The sequence below is a fragment of the Rana temporaria genome, chromosome 7 (assembly GCF_905171775.1).
Source record: "Rana temporaria chromosome 7, aRanTem1.1, whole genome shotgun sequence".
NCBI lineage: Eukaryota > Metazoa > Chordata > Amphibia > Anura > Ranidae > Rana > Rana temporaria.
Genome location: NC_053495.1, coordinates 9189621 through 9208623, shown reverse-complemented (window position 1 = coordinate 9208623; position 19003 = coordinate 9189621). Strand labels below are relative to the sequence as shown.

The window sequence follows — 19003 nt, the reverse complement described above, 5'->3', positions numbered from 1 at the left end:
GAGACGTCTGATGTGATGGAGGAGACGTCTGATGTGATGGAGGGGACGTCTGATGTGATGGAGGAGACGTCTGATGTGATGGAGGAGACGTCTGATGTGATGGGGGGGACGTCTGATGTGATGGAGGAGACGTCTGATGTGATGGGGGGGACGTCTGATGTGATGGAGGAGACGTCTGATGTGATGGAGGGGATGTCTGATGTGATGGAGGAGACGTCTGATGTGATGGAGGAGACGTCTGATGTGATGGGGGAGACGTCTGATGTGATGGAGGAGACGTCTGATGTGATGGAGGGGACGTCTGATGTGATGGAGGGGACGTCTGATGTGATGGAGGAGACGTCTGATGTGATGGAGGGGATGTCTGATGTGATGGGGGGGACGTCTGATGTGATGGGAGACGTCTGATGTGATGGGGGGGACGTCTGATGTGATGGAGGGGACCTCTGATGTGATGGAGGAGACGTCTGCTGTGATGGGGGAGATGTCTGATGTGATGGGGGAGATGTCTGATGTGATGGAGGAGACGTCTGATGTGATGGGGGGACGTCTGATGTGATGGAGGAGACGTCTGATGTGATGGAGGAGACGTCTGATGTGATGGGGGAGACGTCTGATGTGATGGAGGGAATGTCTGATGTGATGGAGGGGACGTCTGATGTGATGGAGGGGACGTCTGATGTGATGGAGGGGACGTCTGATGTGATGGAGGAGACGTCTGATGTGATGGAGGGGACGTCTGATGTGATGGAGGGGACGTCTGATGTGATGGAGGGGACGTCTGATGTGATGGAGGGAACGTCTGATGTGATGGGGGGACGTCTGATGTGATGGGGGGGACGTCTGATGTGATGGAGGGGACGTCTGATGTGATGGAGGGAATGTCTGATGTGATGGGGGGACGTCTGATGTGATGGAGGGACGTCTGATGTGATGGAGGGGACGTCTGATGTGATGGAGGGGACGTCTGATGTGATGGGGGGGACGTCTGATGTGATGGAGGGGACGTCTGATGTGATGGAGGGGACGTCTGATGTGATGGAGGGGACGTCTGATGTGATGGGGGGGACGTCTGATGTGATGGAGGGAATGTCTGATGTGATGGAGGGGATGTCTGATGTGATGGAGGAGACGTCTGATGTGATGGAGGAGACGTCTGATGTGATGGAGGAGACGTCTGATGTGATGGAGGGGACGTCTGATGTGATGGAGGAGACGTCTGATGTGATGGAGGGGACGCCTGATGTGATGGAGGAGACGTCTGATGTGATGGAGGAGACGTCTGATGTGATGGGGGGACGTCTGATGTGATGGGGGGGACGCCTGATGTGATGGAGGGGACGTCTGATGTGATGAAGGGGACGTCTGATGTGATGGGGGGACGTCTGATGTGATGGGGGGAGTCTGATGTGATGGGGGGACGTCTAATGTAATGGGGGACGTCTGATGTGATGGAGGGGACGTCTGATGTGATGGGGGGGACGCCTGATGTGATGGAGGGGACGTCTGATGTGATGGGGGGACGTCTGATGTGATAGGGGGACGTCTGATGTGATGGAGGGGACGTCTGATGCGATGTGGAGGGGACGTCTGATGTGATGGAGGGGACGTCTGATGTGATGGAGGAGACGTCTGATGTGATGGAGGGGACGTCTGATGTGATGGAGGAGACGTCTGATGTGATGGGGGGGACGTCTGATGTAAACAGTGAAAACTGTCCTGGTAATGAAGGGGGTACCACAGGCAGGGACTTTTTAATAAGGCCCCCCCCCCCCACATTTGTACATGGAAGATATAAATGAGTGGATATTGTAAGGTCGGGACATCCTGCGCCCCCCCCTGGCTCTGCACCGCTCTGATTGGCTGTCTAAAGCTCTGAAAAAACGCTCATACTGTACAGGGAGGAATCGGTTATGTAACCTGTCATTATAATCACATAATACCATCCGCCTCGTTATCTCGCTGCAAGGCGGCCCGCCTGACACTAATTACAGTGGCGGGAAATAATCGCATTATTTCATTTCCTGTGTTGATTCGGGGTGTGCGATTGGTTGCGCAGCTCTGGATGATAACTCTGGATGATCCACAATTCCCTGGGAGACATTATGAAGCTCATTAGCATTGGAATGCAGTACATGTATGGCAAAGGCAATGGATATTCCCGTGTCCTGCTGGTGGCGCCATTCATCAGCTCATTGCATTTATACATCAGCTTCCTGTCACATTTATTTGACATTTTATTAAAAGGAAATAAAAGATCAATATAAGGATACATTTGTATCCTAAGGGCTAGATTCAGAGAGAGATACGCCGACGTAACTCTGAATCTGCGCCGTCGTAAATTTAAGCGTATTCTGGGCGCTGTGGTATCATTTAAGGTGGGGGGGGGGCACCACAAGGAGATTGAGAAGGGAGGGGATTTGTGGTAGGAGGAGGAATGTGGGTGGCTGGGGGGGCAGCCGGGCATAAGATTTGTTCCAGGAGGGGAAATTTGAGTGTGTGCTAGGAGTGGGGATTCAGGGGGATTTGTGTTGGGGAAGGGGGGTGGAAGAAGAGGATTTGTGCTGGGAGGGTCGAATTGGGGGCTTTGTACTAGGAGGGTGATTTGGAGTAGGGGGAGAGAGAGAGAGAGAGAGAATGTGTAGTCGGAGGGGAAATTTGAGGGGGGAAGAGGATTTGTGCTAGAAAAGGTGATATGGTAGAGGGGGAGGGGATTTGTGCTAGGAGCTTTTTTTTGGGGGGGGGGGAGAATATTTGTGCTAGGAGGGGGATTTGGAGAAGGGAGGGGAGAGAATGTGTACTCACAGGGCACGTTTGAGGGGTGGAGGATTTGTGCTGGGAGGGGGGGGGGATTTTATTTTTGGGCTGGGCATTTGTGCTGGGGGGGGGGGGATTTCAGCAGAGGGTGGATTTATACTGCAGATTAGTGCCCAATTTTTTCCCATGTTGAGAAGGGGGCGCAGTTTGACATGTATACGCCCTGGGCTCTAAGTGACCTTGTCCCGGCACTGCCTGTACCCCCCCCCCCCCCAAAGACGGCAAATCTATAAATCAAATGACGTCTATTTGTCTTGTTGATCGATAAATAGAGAAAGTCAATAAGAAAAACGACAACACGCGTTCCTTCCAGAACTTTATTCCAAGTAAACAACGATACAAATATAGAACTTTCCTTCTGTTTTTTTTTTTTATTTAAACATCAAGTGTCCCAAAAACCTAAATCTAAAAATTGTTGGCTGTTGTGTTTAAAGTGGACCTGTCATACGGCAGGACGGGCGCTGAGCCGCTCACTACACTGACACTGGTGGGACCGGCCAGAGAGAGGAGGATCCACAATACTAAAATCACTCGAAGTGGACCTGTCACCCCAAATCTTTGTCTTCCATTCTAATACCTCTTTCTGAAAAACGGGAAATGAATTAAGGCTGCAGCATTTGTTTTTTAAAAAGTTCCAGCTATGATTGGCTCCCTGCTTACCAGAGAGGCACTGGTGATGTAGGCACTTGCCTACTGGGAAGGTTACCTCACCCAGGGGCTGCAGCCAGATCTCAGCAGTGTAGTGACAAAATCTCACCATTCACACAGGAGGTACATATCTGTGTCAGATTGGTGATTGGCTATTACATTCCTGTGAGCCTCTAGTGATGGAGCCTTTCCAGTAGGCTGTTGGAAGGCACTGCCCACGTCACCGGTGCCTAAGCTAAAAGGGCCGGTATGCAAGGGGGAGGGGAGGGGGGCAGCCCGTTACCTCCAGGGTTGAGGGGGGTGGTGACCTTTACCTTCGGGGGGGGTGGCGACCTTTACCTTCAGGGGGGGGGGGGGTGGTGACCTTTACCTTTGGGGGGGGTGTTGACCTTTACCTTCGGGGGGAGGTTTGTGCATCCTGTCACCTCTGGGGGGGGGGGGGGGGGTCTTAGGGGGTGGTTTGTGCACCCCATCACCTCTGGGGGGGGGGGGTCTTAGGGGGTGGTTTGTGCACCTTGCCACCTTTGGGGGGAGGGGGAGCTGCCTTATACTCCCTGGGGGGGGGGGGGTGAGTGCTGCCTTTTACCTTCGGGGAGGGTAGAGGGGTGGTTTGTGCACCCTATCATCTTCGGGGGGGGGGGGGAGTGAGTGCTGCCTTTTACCGTTGGGGAGGGTAGAGGGGTGGTTTGTGCACCCTGTCATCTTCGGGGGGGTTGAGCTGCCTTTTACCTTTAGGGAGGGTAGAGGGTGTTGGGGCAACTTGTCACCTCCGAAGGGTGTGGGCATGTGAACCTGCCACCTTGGGGCTGTCCTGGCTCTCCTCCCTCATCTCCTCCTTCCCTTTCCGTAGGTAAGGTCATCCCAGAGAGTGGGTAGGGGATCTGGTGGTGGGTGGCAGTGCAGGTTGTGCTGGCTGCCCACCCCCGGCCCCCAAGGGCCCAAGACCTGGCACTGGTCTGGGTCCTGGGGGTTGAGGATCCCTGTTCTAGAAGGATCGGACAGGTATGGTATATACATAGTTGGTCCAAGCTGGGCCATTGTAACTCTAAATAAAATGTCCATACCCAGAATTCTGCTTTAACCACATAGAACTGACAGGTACACTTTAAAGATCCAATAAAGCAGCACGTGACTTCAGTAACAGTTAACTAAAAGGAGAAGTTCAGCCAAGAGAAAGATGAGTAAACAAATATGACATCGAAGGTATAACTGCATGAGATAAAAACCGTACTAAACCAAGGAGGAGCAACATATGGCACTGAGGATACCTAGAACACCTACCTCCCTGCGGGTCAGTGACTGACCATCGCTACGAATAGGGATCTCTAAGTGCGAATCCATTCACGTGACGGACGCTCGTCGCTCCCACCTCTCTATTGCTCTGTAACTTTGGCCAACTTCCCATTCCAATGAACAGGGAGTCCATCAGCGAGCTTTACCAACTTATCTGACCCAAGACTTGGGCTGATCACAGCTACCTGGGACCCCCCCCCCCCCCCCCGGGGGGGTGGGCGATCGACAATGACCTGTAATGTGCCAACTGGCTAAAAAGTCAATCAGTTATGCCAGCCCCACAATTTACTTAAAAAAATATGTAAGGCCAAAAACTTGATTTTAGTTTTGGGTAGAGTAGGGTTAGAACCTCTGCTAAAGCGGTATTAAACCAACAGCGTAATATATTGCAGCTTACCAATCATTCGATGTGGTGGCTGCATTCGTTTTCTTTTTTTCAGGCTCTCCCCCCCCCCCCCCCCCCCGTTTTCACCTGGTGATCTGGCCAGTAACACACCTCCCGTATTTAAGAAGAGCGCACCCACTCTGCATGAAGGAGCACAGGGGGTACCTGGACAGAAGCATTGTCAGTCTAAGGGGGGGGGGGGGAGGGTGTTGGACGGACTAGCAGATTTAGATTTGGAGAGAAAGCCTCCTGCTGCACCCCTGAAACAGGAAGTGAGGTAAAATCACCCCTACGGGACACAGAAAATTGTGGTTTTAACCAATCCCTACTATCTACAAAAAAGTGAAAAAAAAAGTTTTGGCTGCACACGTTAATTCTCAATATTGCTGCTACTACGCTCACCGGGATCCTACAGTATAAAGCTGGGTGGCACCGTAATGAACGGAGTAGTAACGTGGTGTCACCCTGGCATCGGGGGACAATCGCCCAGTAGCATGTGCCAAGTGCAGTTGAACGATTTCAGTGCTTATTGAGGCCCGCTTGTCGGAGAGTGCGGGGGGGAGGGAGGCATCAATCCTCTTTGGCCGGCGACTGGGCGGGGCTCAGGGGGTGGTTCTCCTCCAGCCTCTCATTGGACGAGTCGGCCACATCGAGGGCGGTTCTCTTGAGGAGGTAAACGCCGGCGTGGAGTCCTCCGATATTAACCCAGACTGTGTGCATCTTCCTCCACAGGTGTCCCGCCCGGGCCAGAGCCTGGGAATGAAAGGCAAATAGGAAATAAAGCGCAAATTCTCAATGCTACAAAAATAAGTTCAATTCCTAGTAAAAAAATAAAAATACATTCCAGATGCAGCAAAACAAAGTCAGTTTTTTTCATTCTAAAGCAGCCACAGCCTAAGTAAAAGAGGCTGTCCCCTGCCAGCATGCTGCAGTGAAGGACCCTTGTTCTCTATGTAGAAGCAGTGGTCTATCCGCAGAGGTCAGAAATGCCTCCGAGTCAGATATATACAGTAGCTCTGAACTCAGCAAACCTCTCACCTCCCTTCTGATCGGGAAGCTCTAGATCTGACTTAGCAGCAGCGGCGGTCCGTCCATAAAGGGCGCTTGAGCGCCGCCCCCTCTGGCTCCGCACCGCCACTGAAATAACATAGATTCGTGCATTGCATGAAAGTATGTTATTGTTGCCAGCTGCCGCTGATCTATTCAGGTGGCTGGAAATTGAGCGCCGACCACCTGAATAACGGCAGCTGGTTGGCTGTGCCAGCGGCTCTGATGGGCTTTCCAAGTACAGCCCTCGTCTCCCGGATTTCTTATCCAGGGAACGTACAGGGGGTGCCTTCCTTGAGGGGCACAGTGGCGACAATTGAGGGGCACAGTGGCTGCGTTTGATGGCATGGCACAGTGGCGACGATTGAGGGGCACAGTGGCCGACGATTGAGGGGCACAGTGGCCGACGATTGAGGGGCACAGTGGCCGACGATTGAGGGGCACAGTGGCCGACGATTGAGGGGCACAGTGGCCGACGATTGAGGGGCACAGTGGCCGACGATTGAGGGGCACAGTGGCCGACGATTGAGGGGCACAGTGGCCGACGATTGAGGGGCACAGTGGCCGACGATTGAGGGGCACAGGGGTCGACAATTGAGGGGCACAGTGGCGACAATTGAGGGGCACAGTGGCTGCGTTTGATGGCATGGCACAGTGGTGACAATTGATGGCACAACAACTGCGTTTGGTGGCATGGCACAACGACTGCGTTTGGTGGCATGGCACAACGGTGACAATTGATGGCACAGTGGCTGAGTTTGATGGCATAGCATAGTGGTGACAATTGATGGCACAGTGGCTGCGTTTAATGGCATGGCACAGTGGTGACAATTGATGGCACAGTGGCTGCGTTTGATGACATGGCACAGTGGTGACAATTGATGGCACAGCGGCTGCGTTTGCTGGCATGGCACAGCGGCTGCGTTTGCTGGCATGGCACAGCGGCTGCGTTTGCTGGCATGGCACAGCGGCTGCGTTTGCTGGCATGGCACAGCGGCTGCGTTTGCTGGCATGGCACAGCGGCTGCGTTTAATGGCATGGCACAGCGGCTGCGTTTAATGGCATGGCACAACGGCTGCGTTTGATGGCATGGCACAGCGGCTGCGTTTGATGGCATGGCACAGCGGCTGCGTTTGATGGCATGGCACAGTGGCTGCGTTTGATGGCATGTTTGGTCATTTAGAAAATTCACCTTAATGAAGCATTTCCTGTCATGGGTCAGAAGAACCGCTCTTCCAGTGCCGGCCCGACACACCCGACTCATCTCCTGGAGGCAGGCGGGGTACAGGTCCCAGTTCTTCTTCCTTGACCCGATTCTGTGAAGATAAAACTGAGAATAAGGCAACTGGAGACGACAGAGCTTCACTATCTACAGCAAAAGTACTACAAGATGTATGAAAATACAGATTACAGGGAGGTGGTTCCTAACTGCTGAGCCATGGCCTCCCTTCTCCTAGCGGCAGATCCTTCAACCTCCCGTAGTGCCTCCTAGCTACCATAGTGCCCCCCAACCAACCATAGTGGCCCACAGTGCTCTCAGAGAGCCCTTAACCCACACAGTGCCCCCAATCTCCCACAGCGCCATCCAGCATGCCACAGTGCTCCGGAAGCCTGCTGCAGAGCCTCAAGCCCTCCATAGTGCCCCCAACTTCCAACAGTGCCCCCAGAGAGCCCTCAACCCACACAGTGCTCCCAATCTCCCACAGTGCCACCCAGCATGCTACAGTACCTGGAAGCCTGCTGCAGAGCATCCAGCCCTCCATAGTGCCCCCAACTTCCAACAGTGCCCTCAGAGAGCCCTCAATCCACACAGTGCCCCCAATCTCCCACAGCGCCACCCAGCATGCCACAGTGCCCCGAAAAGCCTGCTGCAGAGCCTCCAGCCCTCCATAGTCCCCAACAGTGCCCTCAGAGAGCCCCCAATCTCCACAGCGCCACCCAGCATGCTACAGTGCCTGGAAGACTGCTGCAGAACCTCCAGCCCTCCATAGCCACCCCAATTTCCAACAAAGCCCCCAGAAAGCCCTCAACCCACACAGTGCCCCCAGAGAGCCCTCAACCCATACATTGCCACCAGAGTCCTCAACTCACATAGTGCGCCCAATCTCCCACGGCGCCACCCAGCATGCCACAGAAGCCTGCTGCAGAACCTCCAGCCCTCCATAGTCCCCCCCCCCCCCCAACAGTGCCCCAGAAAGCCCTCAATCCACACAGTGCCTCCAATCTTCCACAGTGCCACCTAGCATGCCACAGTGCCCCAGAAGCCTGCTGCAGAGCCTCCAACTTCCAACAGTACCCCCCCAGAAAGCCCTCAACCCACACAAAGCCCCCAATCTCCACGGCGCCACCCAGCATGCTACAGTGCCTGGAAGCCTGCTGCAGAGCCTCCAGCAATCCATACCCCCCCCCCCCCCCCCCCCCCCAACAGTGCCCCCAAAGACCCTCAAGCCACACAGTGCCCCCAATCGCCCACAGCGCCACCCAGCATGCTACAGTGCCTGGAAGACTGCTGCAGAACCTCCAGCCCTCCATAGCCCCCCCCCCCCCCAACAGTGCTCCCAGAAAGCCCTCAACCCACACAGTGCCCCCAGAGAGACCTCAACCCATACATTGCCACCAGAAAGTCCTCAACCCACATAGTGCCCTTAATCTCCCACGGCGCCACCCAGCATGCCACAGTGCCCCGGAAGCCTGCTGCAGAGTCTCCAGCCCTCCATAGTCCCCCCAACTTCCAACAGTGCCCCCAGAGAGCCTTCAACCCACACAGTGTCCCCAATCTCCATGGCGCCACCCACCATGCTACAGTGCCTGGAAGACTGCTGCAGAGTCTCCAGCCCTCCATAGTCCTCCCAACAGTGCCCCCAGAAAGCCCTCAACCCACACAGTGCCCCCAAAGAGCCCTCAACCCATACATTGCCACCAGAAAGTCCTCAACTCACATAGTCCTTTCATTCATCCATATAAGCTGGAATCTGGATGTTTTCTATGGCAGACACACTCCTTATTTGTTACTAAGCATGTTACTTTTGAGCGTTCCTGCAGTGCTTTTTGCAGGTTTTTACTGCGATTTTGCAGCGATTTGCGTTTTACAATTTTTTCTGGGTCAAATTTGTTGCTGGGCAGATTTTGCAGCCACTTCCATACCGTAGGACACACAATATGACGTTGCAGACTTTAACCACTTAAGACCCGGACCAAAATGCAGCTAAAGGACCTTGCCCCTTGTTGCTATTCGGCACTGCGTCGCTTTAACTGACAATTGCGCAGTCGTGCGACGTGGCTCCCAAACAAAATTGGCGTCCTTTTTTTCCCACAAATAGAGCTTTCTTTTGGTGGTATTTGATCACCTCTGCGGTTTTAATTTTTTGCGCTATAAACAAAAATAGAGCGACAATTTTGAAAAAAATTCAATATTTTTTTACTTTTTTTTGTTTTTTTTAAGTGTATTTTGTGCGTGTACTCGAGAGAGGAGCCGGACTGCAGGAGTTGGGAGTAGGCAGGCCTCCCCCAGAGGCATTCTGCCACCTTTCTCCATGCCCCGGGTGGCAATGGCGGGTGTGTGAGGGGGTCCTCCAACATAGCCCTCCCTACCTGCTCCGCTTTGAAGCCCAACGGGGCAGAGGGACTCCCTATAAGGGAGTGAGAGGATCTAGCCCGCTCAACCAGCCCCGTTATTCCTTCACCTATCTTTTTTTGACCGCGTGGTCAAAGTGCGTGCCAATCGCGTTGAGCCACCGCAGCTCCTCAATATTTTTTACTTAAAAATAAATAAGTAAAAAAACGCGTTTGAAAAATTGCTGCGCAAATACCGTGTGACATAAAAAAAACGACCGCCATTTTATTCTCTAGGGCAGGGGTAGGCAGCCTCGGCCCTCCGGCTGTTTTGAAACTACAAGTCCCATGAGACATTGAAAGACCCTGACAATCAAAAGGCATGACTCCTAGAGGCAGAGGCATGATGGGATTTGTAGTTTCACCACAGCTGGAGGGCCCCCTACCGCTTGCCCTAGGGTCTCTGCTAAAAAATAAATATAATGTTTGGGTAATTTTCAAAAACAAAATTATGTTTTTACATGTAGGAGAGAAATGCCACCTCTCACCTCTTTCCAAAAGGCATGTCTGTAATGATGACGTCCACACTTCCCGTCCTCAGTGGCAGTCTGGAGATGTCCCACTGTGCAGTATCTATTGGCAGCCCCTGGGTGGCGCTGTGTTAAAAAAAAAAAAAAAATCTGTTATCACACACAAAGTGCATCCAGTGGCATCTTTAAAACTGAAGTCTAATCTGCGTATATATTTTATCTTCCTTGTTTCCTCCTCTCTAATTTATGCATCACTCACCTTTTCTTCTGCAGGGAACAGATGTTGCTAGCCGCCCTTTTTACTGCGTTGCGGCAGTTGTCACCGGCGACGAAGAAACAGGCGGGCCACTCATTCACACCCTAAAAAGAGAAGAAAATGCCATCAATGGGGTAAAGCTTGCTGCAATGGCCTGCCTTATCTATGAAGTATCTACAGAGCAGAAGGGGATAAGATTTCGATACAATTCTGTTTAAATTATAGGACTAAATAAAAATGATTGTAAATAAGAAAACAATTAAAAAAAAAAATGCAATTTTTTTTTCCTGTTGTGGGAAGGCACTGGTTAAGAGGGGTGTGGCCATTACTCAGCTCTGCCAACACAGAGCACTGGAGCAGGAGGGCAGGAAGCAGCATTCTCAGAAAAAATATATTTCAAAGCTCTCCCTCTCTCTGCAATACTCAGAACTAGTCAGGATGCCCCTCCCCCGGTCAGGCACGCAGGTGGGTGTCTAAACAGTTCTAAAGTTCTCTTGCAACACAAGTCTGTGGGAAGGCACTGGTGATCGGGGGTGTGGCTGTGATGAGGGGGTGTGGCCATTACTCAGCTCTGCCAACAGAGAGCACTGGAGCAGGAGGGCAGGAAGCAGCATTCTCAGAAAAAAATATATATTTTAAAGCTCTCCCTCTGCAATACTCAGAACTGGTCAGGCACACAGGTGGGTGTGTCTAAGGTTCTCTTACAACACAAGTCTGTGAAAATACACTGGTGATGAGGGGTGTGGCTGTGATGAGGGGGTGTGGCCATTACTCAGCTCTGCCAACACAGAGCATGGAGCAGGAAGCAGCATTCTCAGACAAAAATATATTTCAAAGCTCTCTCTCTCTCTGCAATACTCAGAACTGGTCAGGACGACCCCACCCCCCAGCCCCCCCTCTGGTCAGGCACGCAGGTGGGGTGTCTAAACAGTTCTAAAGTTCTCTTGCAACACAAGTCTGTGGGAAGGCACTGGTGATCAGGGGTGTGGCTGTGATGAAGGGGTGTGGCCATTACTCAGCTCTGTCAACACAGAGCATGGAGCAGGAGGGCAGGAAGCAGCATTCTCAGAAAAAAATAATATTTCAAAGCTCTCCCTCTGCAATACTCAGAACTGGTCAGGCACGCCCCCCTGTGGTCAGGCACACAAGTGGGTGTGTCTAAACAGTTCTAAAGTTCTCTTTCAACACAAGTCTGTGGGAAGGCACTGGTGATGAGGGGGTGTGGCCATTACTCAGCTCTGCCAACACAGAGCACTGGAACAGGAGGGCAGGAAGCAGAATTCTCAGAGAAAAATGTATTTGAAAGCATTTCTAATCAAATAATAAAATACGGGGGAAATGGGGGGGGGGGGATAAGGAGATAAGAAAGGCATGAGACTACAAATGGGCATTAAAAGGAAGACTCCAGTGCCGTCACTTGATAAATGGGAAGTTACCTCTATAGGGATGGCTCCCGTCCCACACATTGGATCGACTATAATATCCGACGGCTCCAGGTCGCACAGTCTGAAGAAGAAAGGACAGAGAGGTCAGGTAAGAGAATATCACTCACTATAAACCGTGGATAAAAAAAAGAAGGAGCTTGAAGACCACCTGAGCATGCCATAGGCCAGCGTGGAGCGCAGCGTGGTGGGCCCGAAGTGCGTGATGTTTCTCCGGTGCAGGCTCTCCTCCGTCAGTGCGATTCCCACCAACATCTCATTAAAACTGATGTTCAGGAGAACCTGCGAGGGACACAATAAAACAGAACGTAAAGACGGCCAAGCAAAGTCCCCGCCCACCTATTTGTTTGATTGGTTGCAAATGTCGTAGAGTATTTTTCGAAGGCAAGGATGTATTTAAAATGGAATATATAATAGGTTTTGTGTATATATTCATAATGCTTAGGGATATAGAAATCAATTCTGAAATGTGTCAGAAGGATCTTGTATTACCATTTTAAGCCAGTAGGTGGAGCTATAGGTTACTTTTCTCATTTTTACCAGAGTTTCCCTTTCTGCTCTGCTTAAAAAAAAAAAAAAAAGGACTAGCCCAGCATCACTTTAACTGGGCTATTACAGTGGCCATCAACCCCCCGTCCTCAGGGTCCACTAACAGGCCAGGTTTTATGTATTACCTTGGGGAGATGCAGATTAGAATACTGCAATCACTGAGCAGCAACTGATATCACCTGTGATGTATTTCAGTTATCTTGCAAACCTGGCCTGTTAGTGGGTCCTGAGGACAGGGTTGATGACCACTAGGCTATTACACCCGGGAGCCGGAATATTTGTCTGATTATTTGATAATTGTGATTGGCTGTCACTGTGGTCAGATCCACTGGCTCCTGATCAGTACTAAGAACCCGGGAGCCATCTGACAGCTCAGTCACTGTGCTGGGAGTGAGCAGTAAGCACATTCTATGCACAGAAACCTCAGCTGGGCCAATGTTCCTGGGGGCCTGGAAGGTTGGCCCAATCATGTGACCACTGTGATTGGCTGTCACATGATTGGGTGTTGGACCCACTGGCTGCTGATCAGTACTAGAGACTAGAAGAGGTCTTCAACAGTTCATTCAACGCAACTGGGAGCGTGCAGTGACCACATTCAACGCACAAAAACCTCAGCTGGGCGTTTATTCCTGGGGGTCAGCCCAATCATGTGACCACTGTGATTGGCTGTCACATGATTGGGTGCTGGACCCACTGGCTGCTGATCAGTACTAGAGACTAGAAGAGGTCTATAACAGTTCAGTCAATGTGCTGGGAGCGTGCAGTGACCACATTCAACGCACAGAAATCTCAGCTGGGCGTTCATTCCTGGGGGTCAGCCCAATCATGTGACCACTGTGATTGGCTGTCACTGTGATCACATGATCAGGAGCCAGACCCAATATCAATATCTCAAGCTGTCTCATACACAAAACTGAATGACTCAGAGGAGTGGTTCCTCTCCTTTCTCTCTTTACATTGCCATGTTGATAGTTTCATTTAGAGAGAGAGGGTCTGAAAGCAAGCAGCTCTGACTTTGAGCTCTCTTTTGAAGACCGATAATGCTCTGGATATCATTGAAACAAAAAGAAAAAGACCACCTACCCACAGGTATAAGAGGAAGGGCACCTACCTTCACCCTCCCCCATACAATCCTACTGCCCAATTACGATGAGTTGCTTGAATAGCCAAAAGGAAGAGGCAGATGGGGCGGGGATAAGTCAATATTAGCAAGTACCAAAATGTTGGCCAATCAGTACTACCCAGTGTTTGGTCGGTGTGGACACTTCAGGTACTTTTAAAACTATTGCTAGATCACAGCACAAGACGGTGGCCACCATACACACACCTCCACATCAAAGTTGGTCATGTCGGCCTTCCACTGGAAGTGATCCTGTACGGCTCCACCGAAATCCCTGGCGGCATCGTTGGACGTAAAGCTGTGCTTGTCTCCGGCTCGGTTACAGGTGACGCGGAATTTCAAGACGTTGCCGGTGCCTGCGCTGGCGCTATCCTCACCTCCGCCTGCCACGCTGTCTTCTAAGGAGGCCTCAGGACTGAGATCTTCAGCTGAAGCCTCTGAGCTATCCACCTGTTGGTCTAAGCTGCTGGACTCCTCCTGTGCTGCAGGTGGCACCACCATCTCTTTATCAGTCTTCGCGTCCTCCTCTGGTGCATCAGCAGCAGGGGGCGCCATTTGCGGCTTCCGCTCTTTGTCCGTTTTTTTTTTTCCTTTTCTTCTTTTTTAGGTTGTTGTTCAGATCCCAGGTCCTCAAGGCTTTCTCCCAGGGCAGCTTTGAGGCCAGTTCCTTCAGATCCTCCAGAGCAGCTTCCTACACAGACATAAAAAAAAGAAACGTCACCATTATAAAAGTAGCAGTGATACAAAACTTCTATTAGAGAGTTAGCTCCATGGGGTCAGAGCTTCATCCTTGCACTGACCTTCGAGTCCTTGAAGGGGAAATCCGAAAATTCCTGAACGATAACAAACAGATTGTCCACCGACCTCAGAAGATGAACCTGAAATATAAAAAAAAGGAGCTCATTGGGGATATTTTATAGGAATAAAATAGTACATATAATGAAACAATACGAGGATTCATTAAGGGGAATTTACTCAAACTGGAGCAGACAGAATCTGGCAGCCAATCAGCTTCTAGCTTTCATTTCCAAAGCTTAACTGAACAAGCTGAAGCCGATTGGTTGCCTCGCACAGCTGCTCCAGTCTTGGTAAATTCCCCTCATTGGGGTACATGCATCAAGACAGACACATCTACAGTGTCCACAGTGGAAAATGACCGTAAATTAGTGGCGTTAAACATTTTGGAATGCGTCATTAATAAAGATATAAATATGCGGTTGCACTTGTGAAAGCTCTATTCCAGAACTTTTACCACCGCCACCCAGCACAGCACTGAGCCCAGCTTGAATCCAAGCACAGACCCCGACACAGATCCCAGCATGAACTCCAGCATGGAGAACACCAAGGATCCCAGCCACAGAGCCCGACACGGATCCCAGCATGAACTCTAGCATGGAGAACATCATGGATCCCGGCCACAGAGCCCGACACGGATCTCAGCATGAACTCTAGCATGGAGAACATCATGGATCCCGGCCACAGAGCCCGACACGGATCTCAGCATGAACTCTAGCATGGAGAACATCATGGATCCCGGCCACAGAGCCCGACACGGATCTCAGCATGAACTCTAGCATGGAGAACATCATGGATCCCGGCCACAGAACCCGACACGGATCTCAGCATGAAGTCCAGCACGGAAAACACCGTGGATCCCAGCCAGAGAGCCCGACGCGGATCCCCGGCCACAGAGCCCGACACGGATCTCAGCATGAACTCCAGCATGGAGAACACCACGGATCCCGGCCACAGAGCCCGACACGGATCTCAGCATGAACTCCAGCATGGAGAACACCACGGATCCCGGCCACAGAGCCCGACACGGATCTCAGCATGAACTCCAGCATGGAGAACACCACGGATCCCGGCCACAGAGCCCGACACGGATCTCAGCATGAACTCCAGCATGGAGAACACCACGGATCCCGGCCACAGAGCCCGACGCGGATCCCAGCCACAGAGCCCGACGCGGATCCCCGGCCACAGAGCCCGACGCGGATCCCCGGCCACAGAGCCCGACGCGGATCCCCGGCCACAGAGCCCGACGCGGATCCCCGGCCACAGAGCCCGACGCGGATCCCCGGCCACAGAGCCCGACGCGGATCCCCGGCCACAGAGCCCGACGCGGATCCCCGGCCACAGAGCCCGACGCGGATCCCCGGCCACAGAGCCCGACGCGGATCCCCGGCCACAGAGCCCGACGCGGATCCCCGGCCACAGAGCCCGACGCGGATCCCCGGCCACAGAGCCCGACGCGGATCCCCGGCCACAGAGCCCGACGCGGATCCCCGGCCACAGAGCCCGACGCGGATCCCCGGCCACAGAGCCCGACGCGGATCCCCGGCCACGAGCCGACGCGGATCCCCGGCCACAGAGCCCGACGCGGATCCCCGGCCACAGAGCCCGACGCGGATCCCCGGCCACAGAGCCCGACACGGATCCCCGGCCACAGAGCCCGACACGGATCCCCGGCCACAGAGCCCGACACGGATCCCCGGCCACAGAGCCCGACACGGATCTCCGGCCACAGAGCCCGACACGGATCCCCGGCCACAGAGCCCGACACAGATCTCAGCATGAACTCCAGCATGGAGAACACCAAGGATTCCAGCACTGAGCCTGGCCATACAGCCCGATACAGATCCCAGCCACAGAGCCCGACAAGGATCCCAGCATGAATTCTAACATTGAGAACATTATGGATCCCAGCCATAGAGCCCGACAAGGATCCCAGCATGAATTCTAGCATTGAGAACACCACGGATCCCCGGCCACAGAGCCCGACGCGGAAACCCCCGGCCACAGAGCCCGACGCGGAAACCCCCGGCCACAGAGCCCGACGCGGAAACCCCCGGCCACAGAGCCTGACGCGGAAACCCCCGGCCACAGAGCCCGACGCGGAAACCCCCGGCCACAGAGCCCGACGCGGATCCCAGCATGGAGAACATCATGGATCCCGGCCACAGAGCCCGACGCGGAAACCCCCGGTCCCAGAGCCCGACGCGGATCCCGGCATGCACTCCAGCATGGATAACACCACGGATCCCAGCACTGAGCCCGTATGGATACCCATCGTTGGGGTACATGTACTGTGTCCACAGTGGAAAATGACCGCAATTAGTGACATTCTGGAATGCGTCATATATAAAGATATAAATATGCGAATCCCGGCATAGAACCCGACACAGAGTCCCACACCGATGCCAGCATGAAGACACCACAGAGCCCAACACGGATCCCAGTCATTATGGCGGCTCCCAGCACCGCCCCTTGTCCTCTCACCTGGGCCAGGCCGTCCATCCCGATCTGGAAGTAGATCTTGCCCCGATCTTTGCTGATCTTACACTGGCAGCCCAGCTTCTCCTCCACTTCCGCTGCTGCCGTGAATTCGAACCCCGTAGGCACAGTGGCCCCGATAGTGACCAGACGGCTCTCATTAGGGGCCACATCGCTGGGCACCGGGTCATCCAGGGTGACCTCTGTTAGGATGTCCGCAGCGGCGTCAACCTCAGACATGTTGGCGGTTGGAGGGTAACCAATTCTGTATGAGAAGGACGAAGGTAAAAAAAAAAAAGTCACGAGTACTAAAGTGTACCTGTCACCTAATGACAGCGGGGGAGGGGTTAGATCCTCTGGCAGATGTCTATTGCTGTGAGTGTCCCCATTGGGCAGATTTTCCTTCACTTCCTGTCACGTGTCGCAGACGGACATGACAGAGATTCGAACTCTCTCCACAATGTAAGAATGAAATTATTTTAGCTGGAGTAATAATATTCTGATTATTAAATAATTCTAATTATCGAACAGTCATAATTATCAGCATTTCCGTAGAGTCTTTGATGTTATGTAAGTCTACGAGCGCCTGCAATACATCCAGCGGTACCCCCAGTTGCTGCCTATGAGACATACATGCCTGTGAGCAGAGGCGTTGCTAGGGGGGTGCGGTCCGCACCGGGTGACACCATTCCGATTTTTTGTTTTATTTTATTTTTAGCTGACATGCCCAGCCTGCCCTGTACCACCCCAGCCTGCTCTGTGCCACCCCAGCCTGCCCTGTACCACCCCAGCCTGCCCTGTGCCACCCAGCCAGCCCTATACTACCCAAGCCTGCCTTGTACCCCCCCAAACAGCCCTGTACCACCCCAGCCTGCCCTGTACCACCCAGCCTGCCCTGTGCCACCACAGCCTGCCCTGTACCACCCCAAACTTTCCCATGCCACCCCAACTTGCCCTGTGCCACCCCAATCTGCCCTATACAACCCCAACCTGCCCAATGCCACCCTAACTTGCCCTGTACCACCCCAACCTTTCCCATGCCATCCCAACTTGCCCTATGCCACCCTAACTTGCACTATACCACCCCAACCTGCCCTGTATCACCCTAACTTGCCCTGTATCACCCCAACCTGCCCTATGCAACCCTAACTTGCCCTATACCACCCCAAACTACCCTATATCACCCCAACATGCCCTATACCACCTTAACCTGTCCTATACCACCCCACTACACCAACCTGCCACTATACCACTCTATACTACCCTAACCTGCCACTATACTGCCCTCCACTATCATTTACAAGGGCTGGTTTGGGGTGCCCCCCGTGCCCTGCCTGCTTGGTGCTGGGCAGCCTAGACAGAGGGGGGGTGGGGGGGTGACACCATGTTTTACCGCACCGGGTGACACCAACCCTAGTGACGTCACTGCCTGTAAGTAGAGAAGCCGAAGCTCTGACAGTCTCATATTTCAGGAAATTACTTAGAACTGTATTTATAGCGCCCAGGGACAGTCCGGCACCCAGTAAATGAATGGTCAGCGGTCCCCCCGGAGAAGACACGAGCCCAGGGACATTTCCAGGGACAAATCCCAGCAGATGGCACCCCTGGCAATGACATTTCCCCAAATAATACCAGGAAGAGCCCCTTCTGTGCACTCGGGGGGGCAGAAACCAGCATCCCTCCGAGGATCCACACAGCTGATCATTAAATATAAAGAATAAAGTGACAACACAGAATTACCCCACCACCAGCAACGTGCTCACCACCAGTCTGCAGACATGACAGCCATCGATGACTCGGCGCTCCTCGCGGGGCTGACGATTGCAGATGCTATCGATCTGCGCGCGCGCTGACTGGCCAGCAGGTGGCGCTGTGTCCTAATAACAATTGCAATACAAGGGGGGAGCCTGCGCTTGTGCAGATAGTCCAGCAGGTGGCGCTGTGTCCCAATAAAATTACCAGCACTGTTAGCATGAGCTTGTGAAATGTGGACAGCAGGTGGCGCTGTGTTTTAAAGGGATAGTCCACCTTTTGCAAAAAATTAAATAAAAAATGTATCAGAGCCAGTTCACAACAGATACAGTCCAG

The 19003-nt window shown here is 52.9% G+C and overlaps 1 protein-coding gene across 1 annotated transcript; it reads right to left on the bottom strand.

The window, feature by feature from the left end:
• Window positions 1–5220: 5220 nt before the first annotated feature.
• On the bottom strand, window positions 5221–18777 carry THUMPD3 (THUMP domain containing 3). The gene is given in 11 exon segments (XM_040358841.1): window positions 5221–5896; window positions 7383–7506; window positions 10291–10398; window positions 10532–10632; window positions 11965–12034; window positions 12122–12252; window positions 13847–14213; window positions 14215–14330; window positions 14440–14517; window positions 16922–17180; window positions 18679–18777. Coding segments are annotated over 10 exon segments (1512 nt in total). The 5' UTR covers window positions 17156–17180; window positions 18679–18777; the 3' UTR covers window positions 5221–5713.
• Window positions 18778–19003: the final 226 nt, after the last annotated feature.